This window comes from Notothenia rossii, assembly GCF_949606895.1.
Source record: "Notothenia rossii genome assembly, chromosome: 10".
Lineage (NCBI taxonomy): Eukaryota > Metazoa > Chordata > Actinopteri > Perciformes > Nototheniidae > Notothenia > Notothenia rossii.
Window position 1 is genome coordinate 25,319,996 of NC_136908.1, and position 16,981 is coordinate 25,336,976.

The 16,981-nt window shown below is 38.9% G+C and overlaps 1 protein-coding gene across 1 annotated transcript; it reads left to right on the forward strand.

Moving 5' to 3' along the window:
• The first annotated feature begins 1,376 nt into the window (after positions 1 to 1,376).
• klhl43 (kelch-like family member 43) lies at positions 1,377 to 16,091 on the forward strand. Its single transcript, XM_079655103.1, has 7 exons — positions 1,377 to 1,567; positions 9,232 to 9,772; positions 10,567 to 10,715; positions 11,360 to 11,706; positions 12,823 to 13,122; positions 13,208 to 13,383; positions 13,898 to 16,091. The coding sequence occupies exons 2-7, from the start codon at positions 9,429 to 9,431 to the stop codon at positions 14,694 to 14,696; spliced, it is 2,115 nt and encodes a 704-aa protein (XP_079511229.1). The 5' UTR covers positions 1,377 to 1,567; positions 9,232 to 9,428; the 3' UTR covers positions 14,697 to 16,091.
• Positions 16,092 to 16,981: the final 890 nt, after the last annotated feature.

Here is a 16,981-nt window from a genome sequence, read left to right on the forward strand (position 1 = left end):
AAGTACGTCACGGCACAGCTGACGCAGGACGCAGTGACACCTGTTGGTTTGACGTCAGTGAAAACGCTGAATCAGCATGTAGTGTAATTTACTGTGTATCCTGTAACCACAGACTCTGTAAAAGAGCCTGTAACATCATATATTCTTTCAGATAACTATTACTGTTGACCTCATAGCAGTATGGAGTAGTAGTATAAAGTAGCATAACATGGACATACATATTACTTTGAGTTATAAATTATAATTCCCTCAAAATATAATATAATACAGTACTCCAGTAAAAGTACTTCATTACATTCCATCACTGATTTGTAGAATTACTTTTTTTCAAAAATTATATATTATAGACTCCAATCCAAGCATAGTGTAAAGGAAATATAATTATTATAAATATAACTACAACAAAGTTCATTTACTTGTACAGTATAGCAAGTATTTGAAATTAATACATTCTTTTAATGCGTCAATAAAAAAATCCAATAATGCGAAATATATAACATAACTAGGGGTGCAACAAGCATTGCACTCATAAAGTACCAAAGATACATCGCAAGTAAAGATGATTCAAAAGCAAGAAAATAATGGGTGCCAAAGTTCTTTGTATAACTGAGGTTATAGTTTCATATTATTATCAATTATATATATCTTTAAATCTTTAATGAATACATAACTAATGTTGTAGCTCCCTTAATCTGAAGCCAATGTAAAGTACTGTCTAGATAAATTGTAAAGTACTGCATCATTCAAGCATGCTATATCTAGTTAAAGTAGGAAATAAATATAGTGGAGGAAAAGGTGTATTTCCCTCTGAGATTAAATGAAGCAGAAGTATAAAGTATAGCAACAAATGCCCACTTAAAAGACAAGGCCTTCTTTTACATTACATACTCTAAGTAAACATGTTTGGAATTATTTTATATCACTTAAATTAACTTTTGAATTCAGGCACTTTTTCCTCTAACATAGTATTTTTTACACTGTTCTATTTTAATCAAGCAAAGGGTCTGAATACCTTCACCAATGTAAATAGCTTTAGTAACTATAATTACAGTGACCCGTGTTCCACTTTAAATACTAGCTATATTAGATAACGTGTTTTAAACCTTAAAAGCAGATTATCTGTAAAGTTCCCCCCTTTTTTCAAAAGAACACAGAAACACAACCAAATCTAAATCCTGAAACCACAAAGGCTATGAAGGGGTGAGGCGGGGTTGGCTGAGAGGAGGGACGGCCTCCAATGGGATATTTTTGGAGGGGAGGGCGACAAGGAGTGCCTGTATTTGGATGTGGAGGTGGGAACTGAAAGAAGAGAGCTCGGGGAGGCTTGGATGGTTTTACAGGTCCAGGGCAGGGGGGCCTTCAATCCTACGTCACATCTTTGGATAGGATCCTGATTTCCTTCTGATACTGACACACACACACAGCACCCAGACAGAGAACGGTCAGAAAGAGGAACCTGTTAGAGAACAACGAAGAAAAAAGAAATAACGTAAAAGAAAGCTGGAAGAAGAGAAGCAGAGAAAGCAAAAGGAAGGGAAGAAACGTAAGAACCAGGAAGGAGAAAGAGGTACAAAAAAATACATTTACATTACAGCTTGTTGAGCCAAAATTTTGCATCATAAAATATCAGCTTTCCCTTGAAGTTAATCAAAAATAAAAGCTTGGTTGACATTGGACAATTTCATTGCATTGAAATCACCTTTTAAGTAAATGTTCTAAAGTGCTTAATTGAAATGTTGAGGTACTTGTACTTTACTTTACTTCATACTTCTTCTCCACTACATTTTAAAGGCAAGTATTGCAGTTTTTACTCCTCCTTACCTAACATCTTTAGTCCTTTAGGATCATTTTTAACCATCCAACCAATTGTTAATATGTTCTGCATCATTGACATACAAATGGTGTTTCATAGTACGCTTCACAAGTAATATCTAATTCATATATGACATTATTTATAACACTCTGAAAGGGAGGTATTTTACTTTAAGCTTAAAGTACACTTTAAGCTTAAGTACACTGCTAGTAATACCTTTTTACTTTTTCTTCAGTCAAATCTTTAAATTGTATTTTTGTATGAGTATTTTTCCCAGTAAACAGTGGTAGTGCTTCATTTTTGTTTGTGAAAAATATACCATATGACTTAGTCTTCCAGCACTTAAAAAAACACACATTATATAAAAGAACACATATGGAATGATGCGTGTAAATTATTCTGACATTTATATTTAACTGCTCAATGGAAACAATGTGAAGTAGTTGCCAGTTGCCGTGTGGATTCTGCTACATGGGGGTGTCAATCCTTGGCTGCAAAATGCACACACACACAAGTAAATGTTGAGTGTGTCAGCGCCTATAAATACTCTCATGAGATAGGCAAGGAATTCAGCTGCAGTTCTGAGCGTTAGAAGTGGAGAGGCATGCAGGGTGGTGTGTGTATGTACAAAATAACAGAACCACTATAATACACAACGCTGTTGGTAATACCAATTCGATAAAGATCGTATTATTCAACCTGTCTGTTGTGTTGATTCAGTTTAACGGTCATTTTGAAGGACCTATTGAAAAAGCAAATAAGTTGGCTTCAACTCTACTTTTTAGTGTCTATTAGCTAATTGTTTTGATTTTACAGCAACTTGGTTTACTCTCATCTTTTTTCGGATTGCATATACAACGTAGCTTTTCTTAGGGAAAGAGCTCTCAAAATCCACGTTACACTATCTGCCCATAACCTTGTAGCATTTAGCGGGTAAAGACTCAGTGCTAAAACCCAGCAAATAGTTAGCATTTTAGCACAGTGTCTTTGAATGTTGGTTAGATGCCTGAAGATAAATCTTTGGTTGGCACAGGATTAAGAGATTTTAACCTTTTATTCCAGATCTTTAAAGACGTCAGTAAATACCAGAGTTTAGTATTGGTTACGTTTAAAACATTTTGTGTAGTTTGTTTCTAGCAACATGAGCTTTTTACTTCTGGGCCCAGGAGTTCAAAACTTTTAATCTCAATCAGATCCGATCCGATTTTGAAATCCCATTTTTTGTGATCCAGGATCAGACAAATCGGCCAGATTTTGTCCCTGGAGTTCAAAGCAATTCAGGATAGGATTAGCCTGATCCAGATTACGATTTTTCAAGATGACTTGATCCTGAATATCAGTGCTTTAATCCTACCGATCGCCATCTAGTGGACATGAAAAATAATACAAGGAAGACAAGAGACCACATTGCAGAGACATCTATAATGTTTAATTATATTCTTTTATTTGAAAGGTGATGACAGATGATGGACTTTTTTTTTGTTGAAGATATTTTTACTTTAATCTAAATTACATTTGTGATTGACAATCTTTGCTGTGATACTTTTATGAGCATAAAAATGTATGTCATCAACTATTGGTTGAAAACTAAATAGGCCACCACAAACGTGAGCAAAAATGGAAAAAATAAAATGTATTTCCCATGAAGGCTGAAAATTGTGTATTATTTCAGTCAACAAACTTTGCCATCTTATTTAAATTGAAACATATTTTTAAATAAATGGTACAGTACATTTTGCTCTGGTAATCCACTGGAAATCCACCCCTTTGGTGGGATCAGGATAATCCAGTTTTTTGGGATCAAACTGATCCCAATCCTGTGTTGTCGGTTTGAACTACCCATTATGAAGATTTGATCCAGATTAAAGCTTGGATTGGATTTCCTGATCTGATCGGATATGAAAGTGATCCTAATCCGGTTTTTTGGTTTTGAACTCCCCAAAATCCAAATCTGATCGGATCTGATTTGTTTTGAACTCCTGGGCCCTAGGCCCTGGTGATTGTATGTAAGGAAATATTGGTGTTCATTGGTGAAGAATCATGTACTATATCATTGCAATAATACCAAATCCAATATAGAAATACCATTGGATTTTTGATGCGCGTGATGCTACTTTCCAGTTTGGCCTACAAAAGTATGTCAACAGTGCAGCGCTCAGGATTTGGTAGAGACAGAAAACAGAACAAAGGAGTGAATATTGAACTCATCAGCGGGATGACTCGAACGCTAAGATTAAAAAAACAATCACCCCCCTCTGTAGTAATTACAAATGTATCTGCAGTAACAATACCAAATCTCAGTTTGCCAGTTAACCCGTTTTTTTCCTACGCATTAAACAGCCAATATTTTAATTTTTTTAATTTAATCGTTTATTTGGCAGGGACAATGCACAGTAATGAACACTTAAAACATTAAAATGTATCAAGCGTAACAGTGCCAGATTTAGCTTTGAGCTCATTTCCATCCGCAGTCCCTCACATAAAACATTTAAGAAAATTACATTTTACAAACATAGCAAAAACAAAATACATGATATGCAAAAGAGAGCAAGAGCAGCATACACAAGTATTTATGAATTCCGTTAACTGGGGAGGTTCAATACTGTCACATGACTTGTTCAAATCAAAACATGAGTTCACTGGATTGCAATCAGAGTAGGTTAAGGGTGTACATGAATGTTTATCAGAAACCAGAGGCTGCAAACTGAGGCTGATGTTTCCGCAGCACGTGTTATGATAAAGCCTCTTATGATGGCAGTCATTCAAACCGAGCTCTATTTCTGTCTCGCTGGATGTTTGCATTTGATCATATCTTATACCTAAGCAAGTTGTTACCCACATTAGATTATGCATAGGCTTTTGCAACTTTGGGCTAATGTTTTTATGAATGATTTGGGAACTCCCATGAGTCTTAAATGGTCATTGAAAATCCCTTTAATACTTTAAAAACAGTATTGACAATCATCCAGCTGCCTGTCTGATATCTGATTTGATACTGACATCTATACCCTTTTTGAGTTCTCTTAAATATAATGTATGTTGTTAACAGGAAGACTAAAAAGAAGACTTTATTTCAAAAGTCTGTTTGCCAATAGTTACACAAAAACATCCTGTAAATTGTTTCTATTGTAGGGGAAATAGTGTTAGAGTTCTCAGTGTCTTTAGTAATAAATGAACCATGAAAAGATCAATCGTAAATTGTAACAAAAATAATAAAATATCTACATGTGCACATACATACAAGCACAAATAACAGGTACCATCATGCAAATAAAATAAATCAAGAACATGTAAATGAAAATGTGTGTATTCTTCACAGGGCTGTGTGCTAAATCTTACAGGCTCCTATATACAAATTGCACATTTTTCATGGCTGTCCTACTTAAAGGTGGGGTATGTAATTTATTTCAGATACACTTGTTGTTATATTCCATGGAATGCTCTTAACATCCCGATAGCAATGAATACATTAAATGCTTTGACAATAAATACATTTAAAAAAAGAGAGTCATCTGTGGAAGCCGTTGCGCTGTAAAAAGCCTGACCAATCATTTGCATATTTTCAAATTCTAGTGCACTCAAGCTGGTTTCTCCAAAATGACATACCCCACCTTTAAGTCACCACCAATTAAAACATGTTTCTATATTTAAGATAAGATCCATGCAAAATTACAAATGACAAATTAAGCAAATGTAATCAGTTCTCCTCGGTTGTTGTTTTTCAGGCAGATGCTGCCTGTTACAGTATTTGGTGGTGGATGTGGTGGTAGGGGGGGGGGAAGTGAGGTCTGGCTCCCAGTGTGTCACAAGTGGTCCGTTTGTCGGAAACGTCTCCAGGACCTTGATTTTACATTTCAGGGACAGAATGGTGCAGGCATAGTTGTATGTTATACTGCTCCTCAACATTAACTGATCAGCTGCAGTTACTATGTTCTCCCTAGATACAAATTTGACTTGGAATACACTTTGTTAGTGTCATGTTTCAGCCTTTACATTTTTAGCAGCAAAAAAAGTGATTTTACCCCTAACCTGTCAGATTTCAGAAAAAACGAAATCTATTAACATTCACAAGAAAGTTATAGAAAAGTCAAAACATGTAAACAATCTTGACAACACGTATAGAATAATCACCTCACGACCCCTCAGATAAATCTTGCCCGCCCCCTAGGTTGCAAACAATATGACTAAACTAAACAAAGTAGTTCCACCAGCTCCAACAGTAACAAGCTACTTTCACAAAAATGCATCAGTTGTGACAGTTTATTATAGCAAATATAAAAATATATATCAGTCACATTGGACATTTATCTGCAGAATGAATACTTTTACTTTTTATAATTGTAGTCGATTTTGCAAAAAATGCATCTGTACTCTTATTTAATTTTTTTCTGCAATATTGACTTATTTGGTAAAGTAAGAGAGAAGTATCTGTTGTGGAAAGGCAGAACATATGTGGGAACTGATAGGCTCTCAGACAGCAACTGTTTGAAGGGTGATTGCAACATCCACATGTAGCCTGTAGGATCTGTAACAGTGTGCACCTCCTCTTCATATGACACCGCCAACAGCTGCTGCATCCTGTACAATCCTATCTCTGTCCCCCGGTATGCCCATGTGTGGAGGCCAATACCCAGCGAGCCAATAGGTGCTATTTAAAAAGAGACGAGTACTTACAGAGCGAATGAGGAGGAGGGGTGGTAAGAGGGACGGAGAGAGTCATGCATATATTTGTGGTGAGGAGCACTGGATGTATCATCATTAGCATTGTCAGTGATAATTATATGGCCTCCAGATGAGGTTATTGAAGAGGTCACAAGACTGCTAAGAAATGGTCAAAGAAGGATAGAGACAAACGGCATTAGTTAAAAAATAAATCTGAACATTTTGGACAAAGGTGAATTATGTTATTTTAAGATAATACAAAAAAAACAACTGGAAAGCACATTAATGAACATAGAAAGTATGAGGATTGTAGACCTCCACCAAGATAAATTCCATACAAGTAGTACAAAATAATTATATAGTGACAAAGTGTTACGGATGAGCTACAAATTCTTCCTCCGCCCATGCTACATGATTTTGCCAAGTTCATGAAAATCATTCTCGCTGACAAACAGAAAAACAACCCAACAAATCAAATCGAAACAGGAGTCTATAAAAATGCTAATGGCTGCATGCTAACACCCTCATAATGAGGCAAAGCGCCGCGGGTATGTTTTCATTTTCACCATGCTAGTTTAGGGTCTAGCTAGCACATGCTAGCACTTTTAGTATCAAAAACAGCCACATAACTGAGGATGTGTATAAATGCAATGATTTGGTCATTCAACAAACTAAAAACTTGACCTCAGGATGAGCTAGTCTGAAAGTAAGAGGATGTCTGACCCAAGTTTCATGCAAATCCACCTAACATCTGTTGAGGTATTTTAGTCTGGACTAAAGTTGTGAACCAACTGACCAACCGAGACATACATTTGGTGTAAATGTACCAGTTAAAATCTAAAAATGCAACTAAAAGACAGGTTGCATAGCTCCAAAAAGTAAATGTTTCCGATAATATTGACTACAGCGGAAAGCCGAAAGGGCGTTGCTGCAGCAAAGAACAAAACATTTAAAGCAGCAATCCTGGCACACAGCTGAAGCCTAAAATAGGCTCTGGGGTTACTTTTAATTCCCACTCTGACACAGCACTGAGGGGATATCTGCTCTGAGGCTCAGGTGAACAAAAACAAACTGTGAGCCAGAGACAAAGATCTCCTGCAGACGTTTCGACGTCCAGCTCACTATAAAGGCAGTCAACACAGCAGTAATATAGCCAGAACGCTGACTTTAGGACTCCTCTTGACTTCAGTGGCTGCCAAGATGGCTTATGGTTTTATCTGAATGCTGAAAAGTACTTATAACATTTCCCCACAATTGTCATTTATAACTGCTACGCAAAAGTCACTCCCTGCTGTGGTAGCTTAAGACCTGGGTTATACAGGATGTTGTTTCCAAAGCTTTGTAAGCAACTAGTTGTTGTAGTTCAACCTTTTTTGCAAAACAAAAACAATCAAAAGAGGTTAATTGGTCCTGTAAACTATTAAATGTAATGCTTCCTAATACATGTTGCAAACTGGCAAAATAGGAAGTTAAATACAAAATGTCCATTTCTTTTTTAGAAAATGTTGCACTCTCAGCCTGCAGCAGATACAAAACCGAACCAACCAAACACATAATTGCAAGAACACCACAACAATTGGGGTTGGTACATCTCCCTTAGCTGCATCCAAGAAATTCGATGCTCACCATTTCACTATTTGTTTATGTCAGACCCTCTACTCTGCATACTGTATATCAGCACTACATGTGATCCCTTCTCTCTCAATGACCGCCTCCTCTTTCTACACTAAACTGCTGCAGTTTGCACACGTGGCTCGTTATGATCATGAATAAGGTTTCCAAGGTGCATTAAATGCTAGACGTTGGCTGTAAACCACAAAAACCTGACCGTGAGCTTCTCTCTGCACACTCGCACCTGTCATTCACTCTGCTGCTGGCCCATAGAAACAGAGTTTAGGGGGTCCCGTTTGATTTAAGGTGTCAGTCTGAGTGTTGTTGTGTTGTGTTCAGAGATTAGCAGAGAAATGTGCATCTGTTTGAGGGTTTGTTTTGTTCCACAGCGACCTTGAAACTTTGAATCAAAGCCTGGAAACATTGCTGAGCGTGCTTCACTTGTTTATCAAGAACTCACTTTTTCTCTGTATATTAAGATATAAAGACACAGAGTAAAGGGGTTTAAAGTGGTTCTTCTTTTTTTAAGTAACCGTGTAAATCAAGTAGAATAAAGATACATAAATCACATAAAGATACATAGATATCATAAACTCAAGACATAACTGATTAACATTATTAAGGTTTAAAAAAATGTTTGTCCTTTTGACACAGGAAAATCTAATTCCAGACCATTCTACTAATCCTATACTGTGAACATCGTGTTCTTTTATCATCGTGAAAGTTAATCAATACAGTCTGTTAACATTTTGTCTCTGTTGAAAGATCAACAATAGCAGAATGTCAAGATAAGCTAAGATGAGCTAAACTCGAACAAGAACATCTCCAACATCTCTGAATATTGGGCAAATGTAAATTGATGGCTGAAAAAAACACATTAAAATATAAAAATATCTTTGTTGTTTGTGATAATAGGATTCTTGTACATCAAAAACAAACACTTTGTACAATCATTTGTGTCACGGCCCTGTGACTCTGATTTAATCCATTAATTAGTGGGTTGTTTTCATGGCCCATGCTTTACCCTTCCGCCAAGTTTCATAAAAATAGCTCCAGTATGGCACACATCTGGATGAAAAAGAGACCCGAGGGTTTTAGAACTTGCGTCTTAAAATTAAGTATGTTATTTTTTTATTTTCTTCCAGGTGCTGTGTGCTGTGTTTAAGTGAAACCAACAACACAATCCCAAACCAGTCTAACCAATATCATCATCAGCTGCAACCTCAAGCTCAAACACTTACCTGAGGGTTAAGAAACATTACAAAGTACATTTGGTTTAACATCTGGTCTCTTAGAGAACCAGTGTCAGAAATCTTTACTGAAGAAAACCAGAAGTAAACTCATGCCATCACCTTCAAAGAACAGCCAAACGATGGCTCCCAAGAAGAAGGCCCCCCGTCAGAAGAAGCCTGCCGTGGAAGCCATCTCCCCGGTTGCCATTGAGACCCCCCCGACCCAGCTGAAGGTGGAGAACCGTGGTGACGGTGTGGTGGTGTTGGAGAGCCATGTGAAGAAGATCGAGCAGATGGCGGCACTGGACATCGCTCAGCTGAACAGCCTCAACCTGCCGTTGCCGCTGCCCGTCATCAAGCCCGGGGAGAGGGGCCTGGGCCTGGGCAGCGAGCTGACCCGGCCCCTGCACGGGAACGCCCTGCTGGAGGAGCTCAGCAAGATGCGCCAGGAGAAGTACGTTCTGATACTTACTGTATTGTAATTGTATCATATGATGAGTGATGCTGTACAATTCTGACACGATACACTTCAAATATAATATAATATAATTACAGTAAATTGCAGTACAATTGTAATGCAGTCTAATTACAATGCAATTTCAATGATAGAGTTTCCATACAGTACAATTTCCATACATTACAATAGAGTGGTTCTGTAAGGGCTCCCTCAACTAAAAGCATTGGGACATTTACATTTTGGAATATTGCAGAAACTAAGATCTGTGGCAAACACATGTTTAAGATAAAAGCTAGTTTTTTTCAGCAGCATTTCCACATATTATCACCACTTCTATAATATCGAAGTGTAAATGCAATTGCTAGAAGTAAAAAGAAAACATGATGCTGAAAAGGAACTGCATGATAGTCGCATGACTTACATCAACACCGCTAAGGCTAAGCTAAGAGTGGCTAATGTTCTGCGTGATGACGTTTTGTAGACTAATTTAGACACCATTTTTAAGATACGTAAAAGCTTCAGACGTTTTCCAGTCGGATATTCACTGCCGACGATCGAATCATATTTCTTTGCAACAATATTCACATAATACAGTACAATTACAATCAAATTCACCTACGATAACATACATTATTGATACAATACAATTTAGTTATGGCATAATTAACAATACAATATAACATTCATACACTACTGTATTGCCACTAATTATGTGGTTTTACATTATAATTTGCCTTTTTTCCTATTTCAGTATATTATAACATTGCGTGTGTGTCCTCCACCCTCCTCAGGTTCCTGACTGACCTGGAGCTGGCCTCTAAGACAAAGGCCTTCGACGTCCACAAGCTGGTCATTTCCTCCGTCAGTCAGTTCTTCAGAGAGACTCTGGCCAAAGACCCTAGCATGAAGCGCCTGGAGCTCCCCTCCCTCTCACCTCTCGGTATATTTACCTATTCCATTTATCTAAAGCCAAGATTTCAAAATGCATATAGTTTAAACCTCCAGGACTTTATCTTAACTTGTAGTCAAGATCCCAAACTTTCAAGATGACAAACAATTAATGGCATGGAAATTGGCATAAAATTGGAAATTAGTTGATTATCAGCAAATTATCACCAACTCTCATATTAAATAAAAATAGGCTATTTTTTTTTTTAAAGCAACATGCTCAGAATTATAAAGTTCCTGCTTGCCAATTCTAAGCATTTGTTTCTTTCTTGGAGTTATGAGAAAGTAAATTGAATAACAAAAGACAATGGATTTGAAGTTTTGTAGCTCTTATTCAGTTTGCTGACATTTTATAGACCAGACGATTAGTTAACTAAGAAAGACCGCCAGATAAAGAAATACATTGGTTGCAGGCCTGAAAAAGATTCACACAACAATTATGTGACTCATCTTTAGTATTACAAAACTTTACTGAGTAGTTGAGCAGTTAAAAAAATGTTTTCCTAACTTAGAAGCAGCTTGAAAGAATTATGTAAGGAAACAAGTTCAAATCATTTAGTTCCTCTTGTCCCAAGGAGGTTTTATTCCTACATCCTGAAAAATATTTGGTTTTAAGTCTGTCCGTTGTGTCTTCAGGCCTCGCCAACGTCATAACCTTCGCCTACCTGGGTCGTGTCCACATGTCCCTCTACACCATTGGTTGCACCGTCTCTGCCGCTGCCACCCTGCAGATCCCTCAGCTGCTGAAGATGTGCATGGACTTCCTCCTGGCCGAGCTTAACGTGCAGACCTGCGTCTACATCTGGAACATCGCCGCCGCCTACAGCCTGGTGCCGGTGTGCGAGGCCGCCCGCCGCTTCGTTCTGGAGAACTTTGTGCAGTTCGCAGACACACCGCTGTTCACTCAGCTGACCCTGGAGCAGATGGCTGCCTTCCTGCAGGACGACGCTCTCCTGCTGCCTTCAGAGGTCACCGCCTTCCAGGTCAGAGGTCAAATTTTGCTTTTGAAGATTAATGGACGGAAATCTTTAGCTGGAAATCAAGGTTGAAATAGCATACGCTATCAAGAAAAGCTTTTCATTCCTGACATCCTAATGAGGAGAAGGGCCAGGTCTTCTAGGAGGCAACCTCCAGTATTAACTCGGCCTTCCTGCTATTTTCATCCAAACCTAAAAACAGACCTGAGACCAGCTGCTCCGAGCATAACACAGACTCACGAAGCAGATTCAGTCCCCTTTATGTCGACTAGGAGCAGAAACCACCAAGTATAACTCACCGTACAGTATGCAAGAAGATCGCTCGTTTATTAATATACAACTCTGTTACAGCTCTAAATAGACAGACAGCTGAGAGAAGCACTGATCATAACTATTTATCATCTCAACTAAATGTTAGGACGATTAAAAATATTATTATCCTGCTTTAATATATATTATGAATTGTCCCTTTATTTCTTATATCTTATGAATAAGAAATACATTGGCATACGATTTGATTGGATTTTACATTGTGACAAATCAAACCTAAGCAGTCAAATGTTATCAGACAGGTCAGAACTATGACTGAAAGCCTCAATAAATAATATATCATTTTTGTTCCATCATTTAAACAAATATCACGCTTTTAACTTAGTTGTTCCCCTTGGCATTTTTAAGTTAATGAGATAAATTAAAACCTATTTTGAGCTTCACCTTATTATATTATTATTATTGTTATTATTATTGTTTAATTCATTATTATTTTAATAAAAATGTATAATCATTTAGTTTAACTACATTTTTGGTCTTGGCCCACATTCTATCATATACTATTTTTCCAAGGCAACATTTCCTATCCAACAATATTTATTGGTGTAGTCAGTTATTACATTTTATAGTTGATTTGAAACTTTGACTCTGTGTCAGATATTTGCAAATGGCAAATTTGCTTTCAAATTCGTGGTATTTTCCCCAAAAAACACAAGTGTGACTGTGTCTGTACTACGGTTTAAACATTTGAAAAAATCTTCATATTTAATTTTGTTGTTAAAAGTTGATTTATAAAGATGATTATCAAACAAAAGCCACAATACATATTAAATGTGAATGTTCCTCCCTCAGCTGGCCATGAGGTGGCTGGACTTCGACTCCTCTCGCCAGCCTCGCGCCGCAGAGCTTCTGTCTCACATCCGCTTCGAGACCATCCCGGCCAGCGAGCTGGTGAGTCAGGTCCAGCCGGTGCCCCGCATGATGATGGACCCTCACTGCCACCGCCTGCTGGTGGACGCCATGAACTACCACCTGCTGCCCTACCAGCAGAACACCCTGCAGTCCCGACGCACACAGGTCCGCGCCGGACAGCAGACCCTGCTCACCGTCGGTGGGCGCCCGTCACTCACCGAGAGAGCTCTCAGCCGCGAGGTCTGTGCTTTTAATTCGTTTTCTCTATGTATTCACCAACTAAATAAAACACAAGGACTCACTGACCTTTGACCTCTGTGTCCAGGTGATGTGGAGGGACCCTCGTGAAGGAGGAGCCTCCTGGCGTCACCTGAGCCAGCTGCCGGCTAAGAGCTTCAACCAGTGTGTGGCTGTGATGGACGGCTTCCTGTACGTTGCCGGAGGAGAGGACCAGAACGACGCCCGCAACCAGGCCAAGCACGCCGTCAACACCATCAGCAGGTAGAGGGAGGAACCAGTCTGGAATGAATACAGAAAACACTTTATGATCAGACACAATACCATTTCTAGAACTTTTTATTTATGAAAATTCTACAAAAAAAGCAAACGAGAAACAAAAAAGCAGACAAATATTACGTCACAGAATGATCAGTAAGCTGAATAGTCTAATCAGTATTTCATTATCTTTCTTTAGTCCATCAAATATAGAATGTCAAACTGATGCTGATAACTGGATTAGATCCATGTCACTTACCCTGACCCTAGGTTTTAATGCATGCAATGGTCTGCACAGGCTAAAATCCCCATGTTCCCGACAGAGGAAGTTTCTCACCCAGAAACATTGGTGTATCAAATCAATGGGTTCTACAAAATAAGAACAAATTATTGATACGAACAAAAATAAGAGGATATTTGTTCCATATTGCTTATAGTGCATGACCACCAAAGAATGTTGGGGTTTTGGAGGCCCTTAGGTTTGCTGTTTTTTTTACCCTCTCCCCTCTCCCTCCACCAGATACGACCCTCGCTTCAACACCTGGCTCCACCTGGCCAGCATGCGTCAGCGCCGCACCCACTTCTCTCTGGCAGCCAGCGGCGGCCGCCTGTTCGCCATCGGAGGCCGTAACGTGGAGGGCTTGCTGGCCACCACCGAGAGCTACCTGCCCTCCTCCAACACCTGGACGATGCGTGCGCCCATGGAGGTTCCCCGCTGCTGCCACTCCAGCGCCACCCTGCCCTCCGGAGACATCCTGGTGACCGGTGGCTACATCAACTGCGCCTACTCCCGCTCTGTGGCGTGCTACAGCGTGGACACCGACAGCTGGAGCGAGAGGGCCCAGATGGAGACGCCCCGCGGCTGGCACTGCTCCGCCACCCTCGGAGGGAAGGTGTACGTGGTGGGAGGGAGCCAGCTGGGGCCCGGTGGTGAGAGGGTGGATGTGCTCTCTGTGGAGGTGTTCTCTCCGGAGAGTCGCTCCTGGAGCCGTGCCGCCCCCCTCCTCCTCGGGGTGAGCACCGCCGGCCTGTCCCCATTGGCCGACAAGCTGTACCTGCTGGGAGGCTGGAACGAGGCGGAGAAGCGCTACAAGGCGGCAGTGCAGAAGTACGAGCCGGCCACCGACAGCTGGTCCATGGCGGAGGATCTGCCCGAGCCCACGGTGGGAGTCTCCTGCTGCACCCTGACCCTGCCCCCCCGACACGCACCGCGCCGCCAGCAGCACCGCAACACCCCGTCACACGAAGAGCAGCAGCAGGCCGCGAAGAACCGCAGCAGAGAGAGCAGCATGGCTCCTTCACAAAGCATCACCGCATAGAGAGGAAGAGTTTAACATCAGGGGAACATCTGGATCATGTCCGCTCTTTATTCTGTATCCAGGCCTATGATAACTTTTGTGATTGAAATTCAAATGTAATTCAGTTTTTTAATAATCTTTTTTACTAAGAGCATTATTTTACTTAAATATATTGCAGATATTAAGATAAAATATACATTTTAATATAATAAATTATTTATAGAATACATATTTTAAATAAATATAAAAAAATACATTATATATGTTTGATAGATGTGACTCGTTTTAATAATGATAATCTGGAATTGATTTAGCAAAATAAGCCTCTAGATTTACACAATTTAGACGAAGCATTGGTCCTCAATTCTCCCTGAGGTGATAAAATGTCTATTCAATTTAATATCAATTAAAATGGAACAATGATAGTTTAAAATGGAACCAAATACAGACTCATGGAAAGCCCTTTTTTGTGCAAGATTTGCAAGAAAGAAAAGAGAGCTTGCATGATCCAAAGTGGTCTCAGGAGGTTTTACGTTGATGGAGTCTGTGGAGAAAAAGACGGATGAGGGATTGTAGTGGAGCAGGTGGAGAGGTGATGGTTGGTGGAGGAGGAGGAGGATGGAAAGCGTGAACAGTGGCAGGCAGCGTTTGTCACTGAATCCACTGGCAGTTTGTGTACAAAGATTTATCTAGGCAGATGTGTGTGATGTTCAACTGTGAAAATAAAGTGTGGATGTGTGTGTCTGTAAGACAGGAGTGTGTGTGTGTGTGTGTGTGTGTGTGTGTGTGTGTGTGTGTGTGTGTGTGTGTGTGTGTGTGAGAGACAGGAAAATGAGCCAATTCTGACAAAATCTGCAATAATTAAGATTTCTCACCAGCAAACTTAGAAGTATTTCTTCACGGGGATCGGAGCAGGTCAGCAATAAAACAAACCTATATTTATGGTTTTATTTATTTTATATATATATACATATTTCAGAAGTAGTGCAGCTCAAATGTGACAAAATGAAAAAATGTAGTAAATATTTCGTAAGTGCAATGAAGTGAAAGGATTAAGTGAACACAAGAGGTAGGTGGCGTAAACTGAAAAATGATTAGATTTAAAAAGGAATTAATTAATGTAAGAAATATATATGATGTACTCTTAATGAAAATAAAAATCAGCGGTAACATTAAAAATAAAGGAAAATTCCCCCCAAACCTCACCTGTGTTCATTTTAAAAACTTGCCATCCTCTTTTAATTTTTACTGAAACTAAGACAAAGTGAAGAGCCAGTGATACTCCAGCAGGTGGACGGATAAACTGATGACGAGCTGCAGCTGCATTTACAGACTCATTTGATTGGATGAATCCCTGTGTGTGCTCTGTGCTGTGGGTTTCACTGAATAAAGCAAACATTATCAAAACATATTAAACAGTCTTTTTTTATTTATTCATAACTACAGACTGGGCTTCTGGGAAATGTAGTCTGACATCAAAAAAGACTCCGATGTGATGCAAGATACATGTAATTTGAGTTCAAATAATTATTGGAATAAAATGTAGCATAGCATTTAACACTGAGCTAGGTTTAATGTGATTTGATTTAACTCTTAGATAATTAAGGGATGGTGTACCAGACGCAGTGATGGATATTTTAATGAATGCGTTAAAGATTTTAGGTTTAAGTATGAAAAGCAAAGGTCGTCATACAAGAAGAATATCATGTCGTTAAACACGAGATTTTACGAATAAAGTGAGCTGGTTGTCAAGGTGCATCAAACGTTAAGTTTTAAATACTGTTCGATAGTTTCATTAACCATTCAACAATATGTTTTACATGTTCAAAAAGCATTTTAAAGCGAGTGAAGGTAAAGTATACATAAAAGTATTTTTGTCGCAATTATCAAATGTGGCCTCAATGCAGTAAGAATTGCCCCTTTGTTTCTTACACTCATGTGTAAGCAGCATTTTGACATTGTAGCTGGTAATGTACCCATTTTATATTCCAATGGGTAATTTAATGCTTTATATCTGTCATATAAAAGTAGTAGAGTAATAAGTTCAAAAGGTCCCTCTTAAATGAAGTTGGATAGAAATGTTAGCATCAGAAAAAAGAAAAAAATACAAACTACAATAATTTAAAGTACCATCAGAATTGTATAAAGTATCAGAGTAAATATACTTGTTTCTTCCCCACTGCTTAGGTGTCAGGTTTCCCTAGATGGGGAAAGTAAATCTATTTCTGGTTTGTCAGTTCCTTCAAAACAGAATGTGTGTACATCACTAGTCATACAGTGTTATAATTAAGCATTGTCCAACTTTT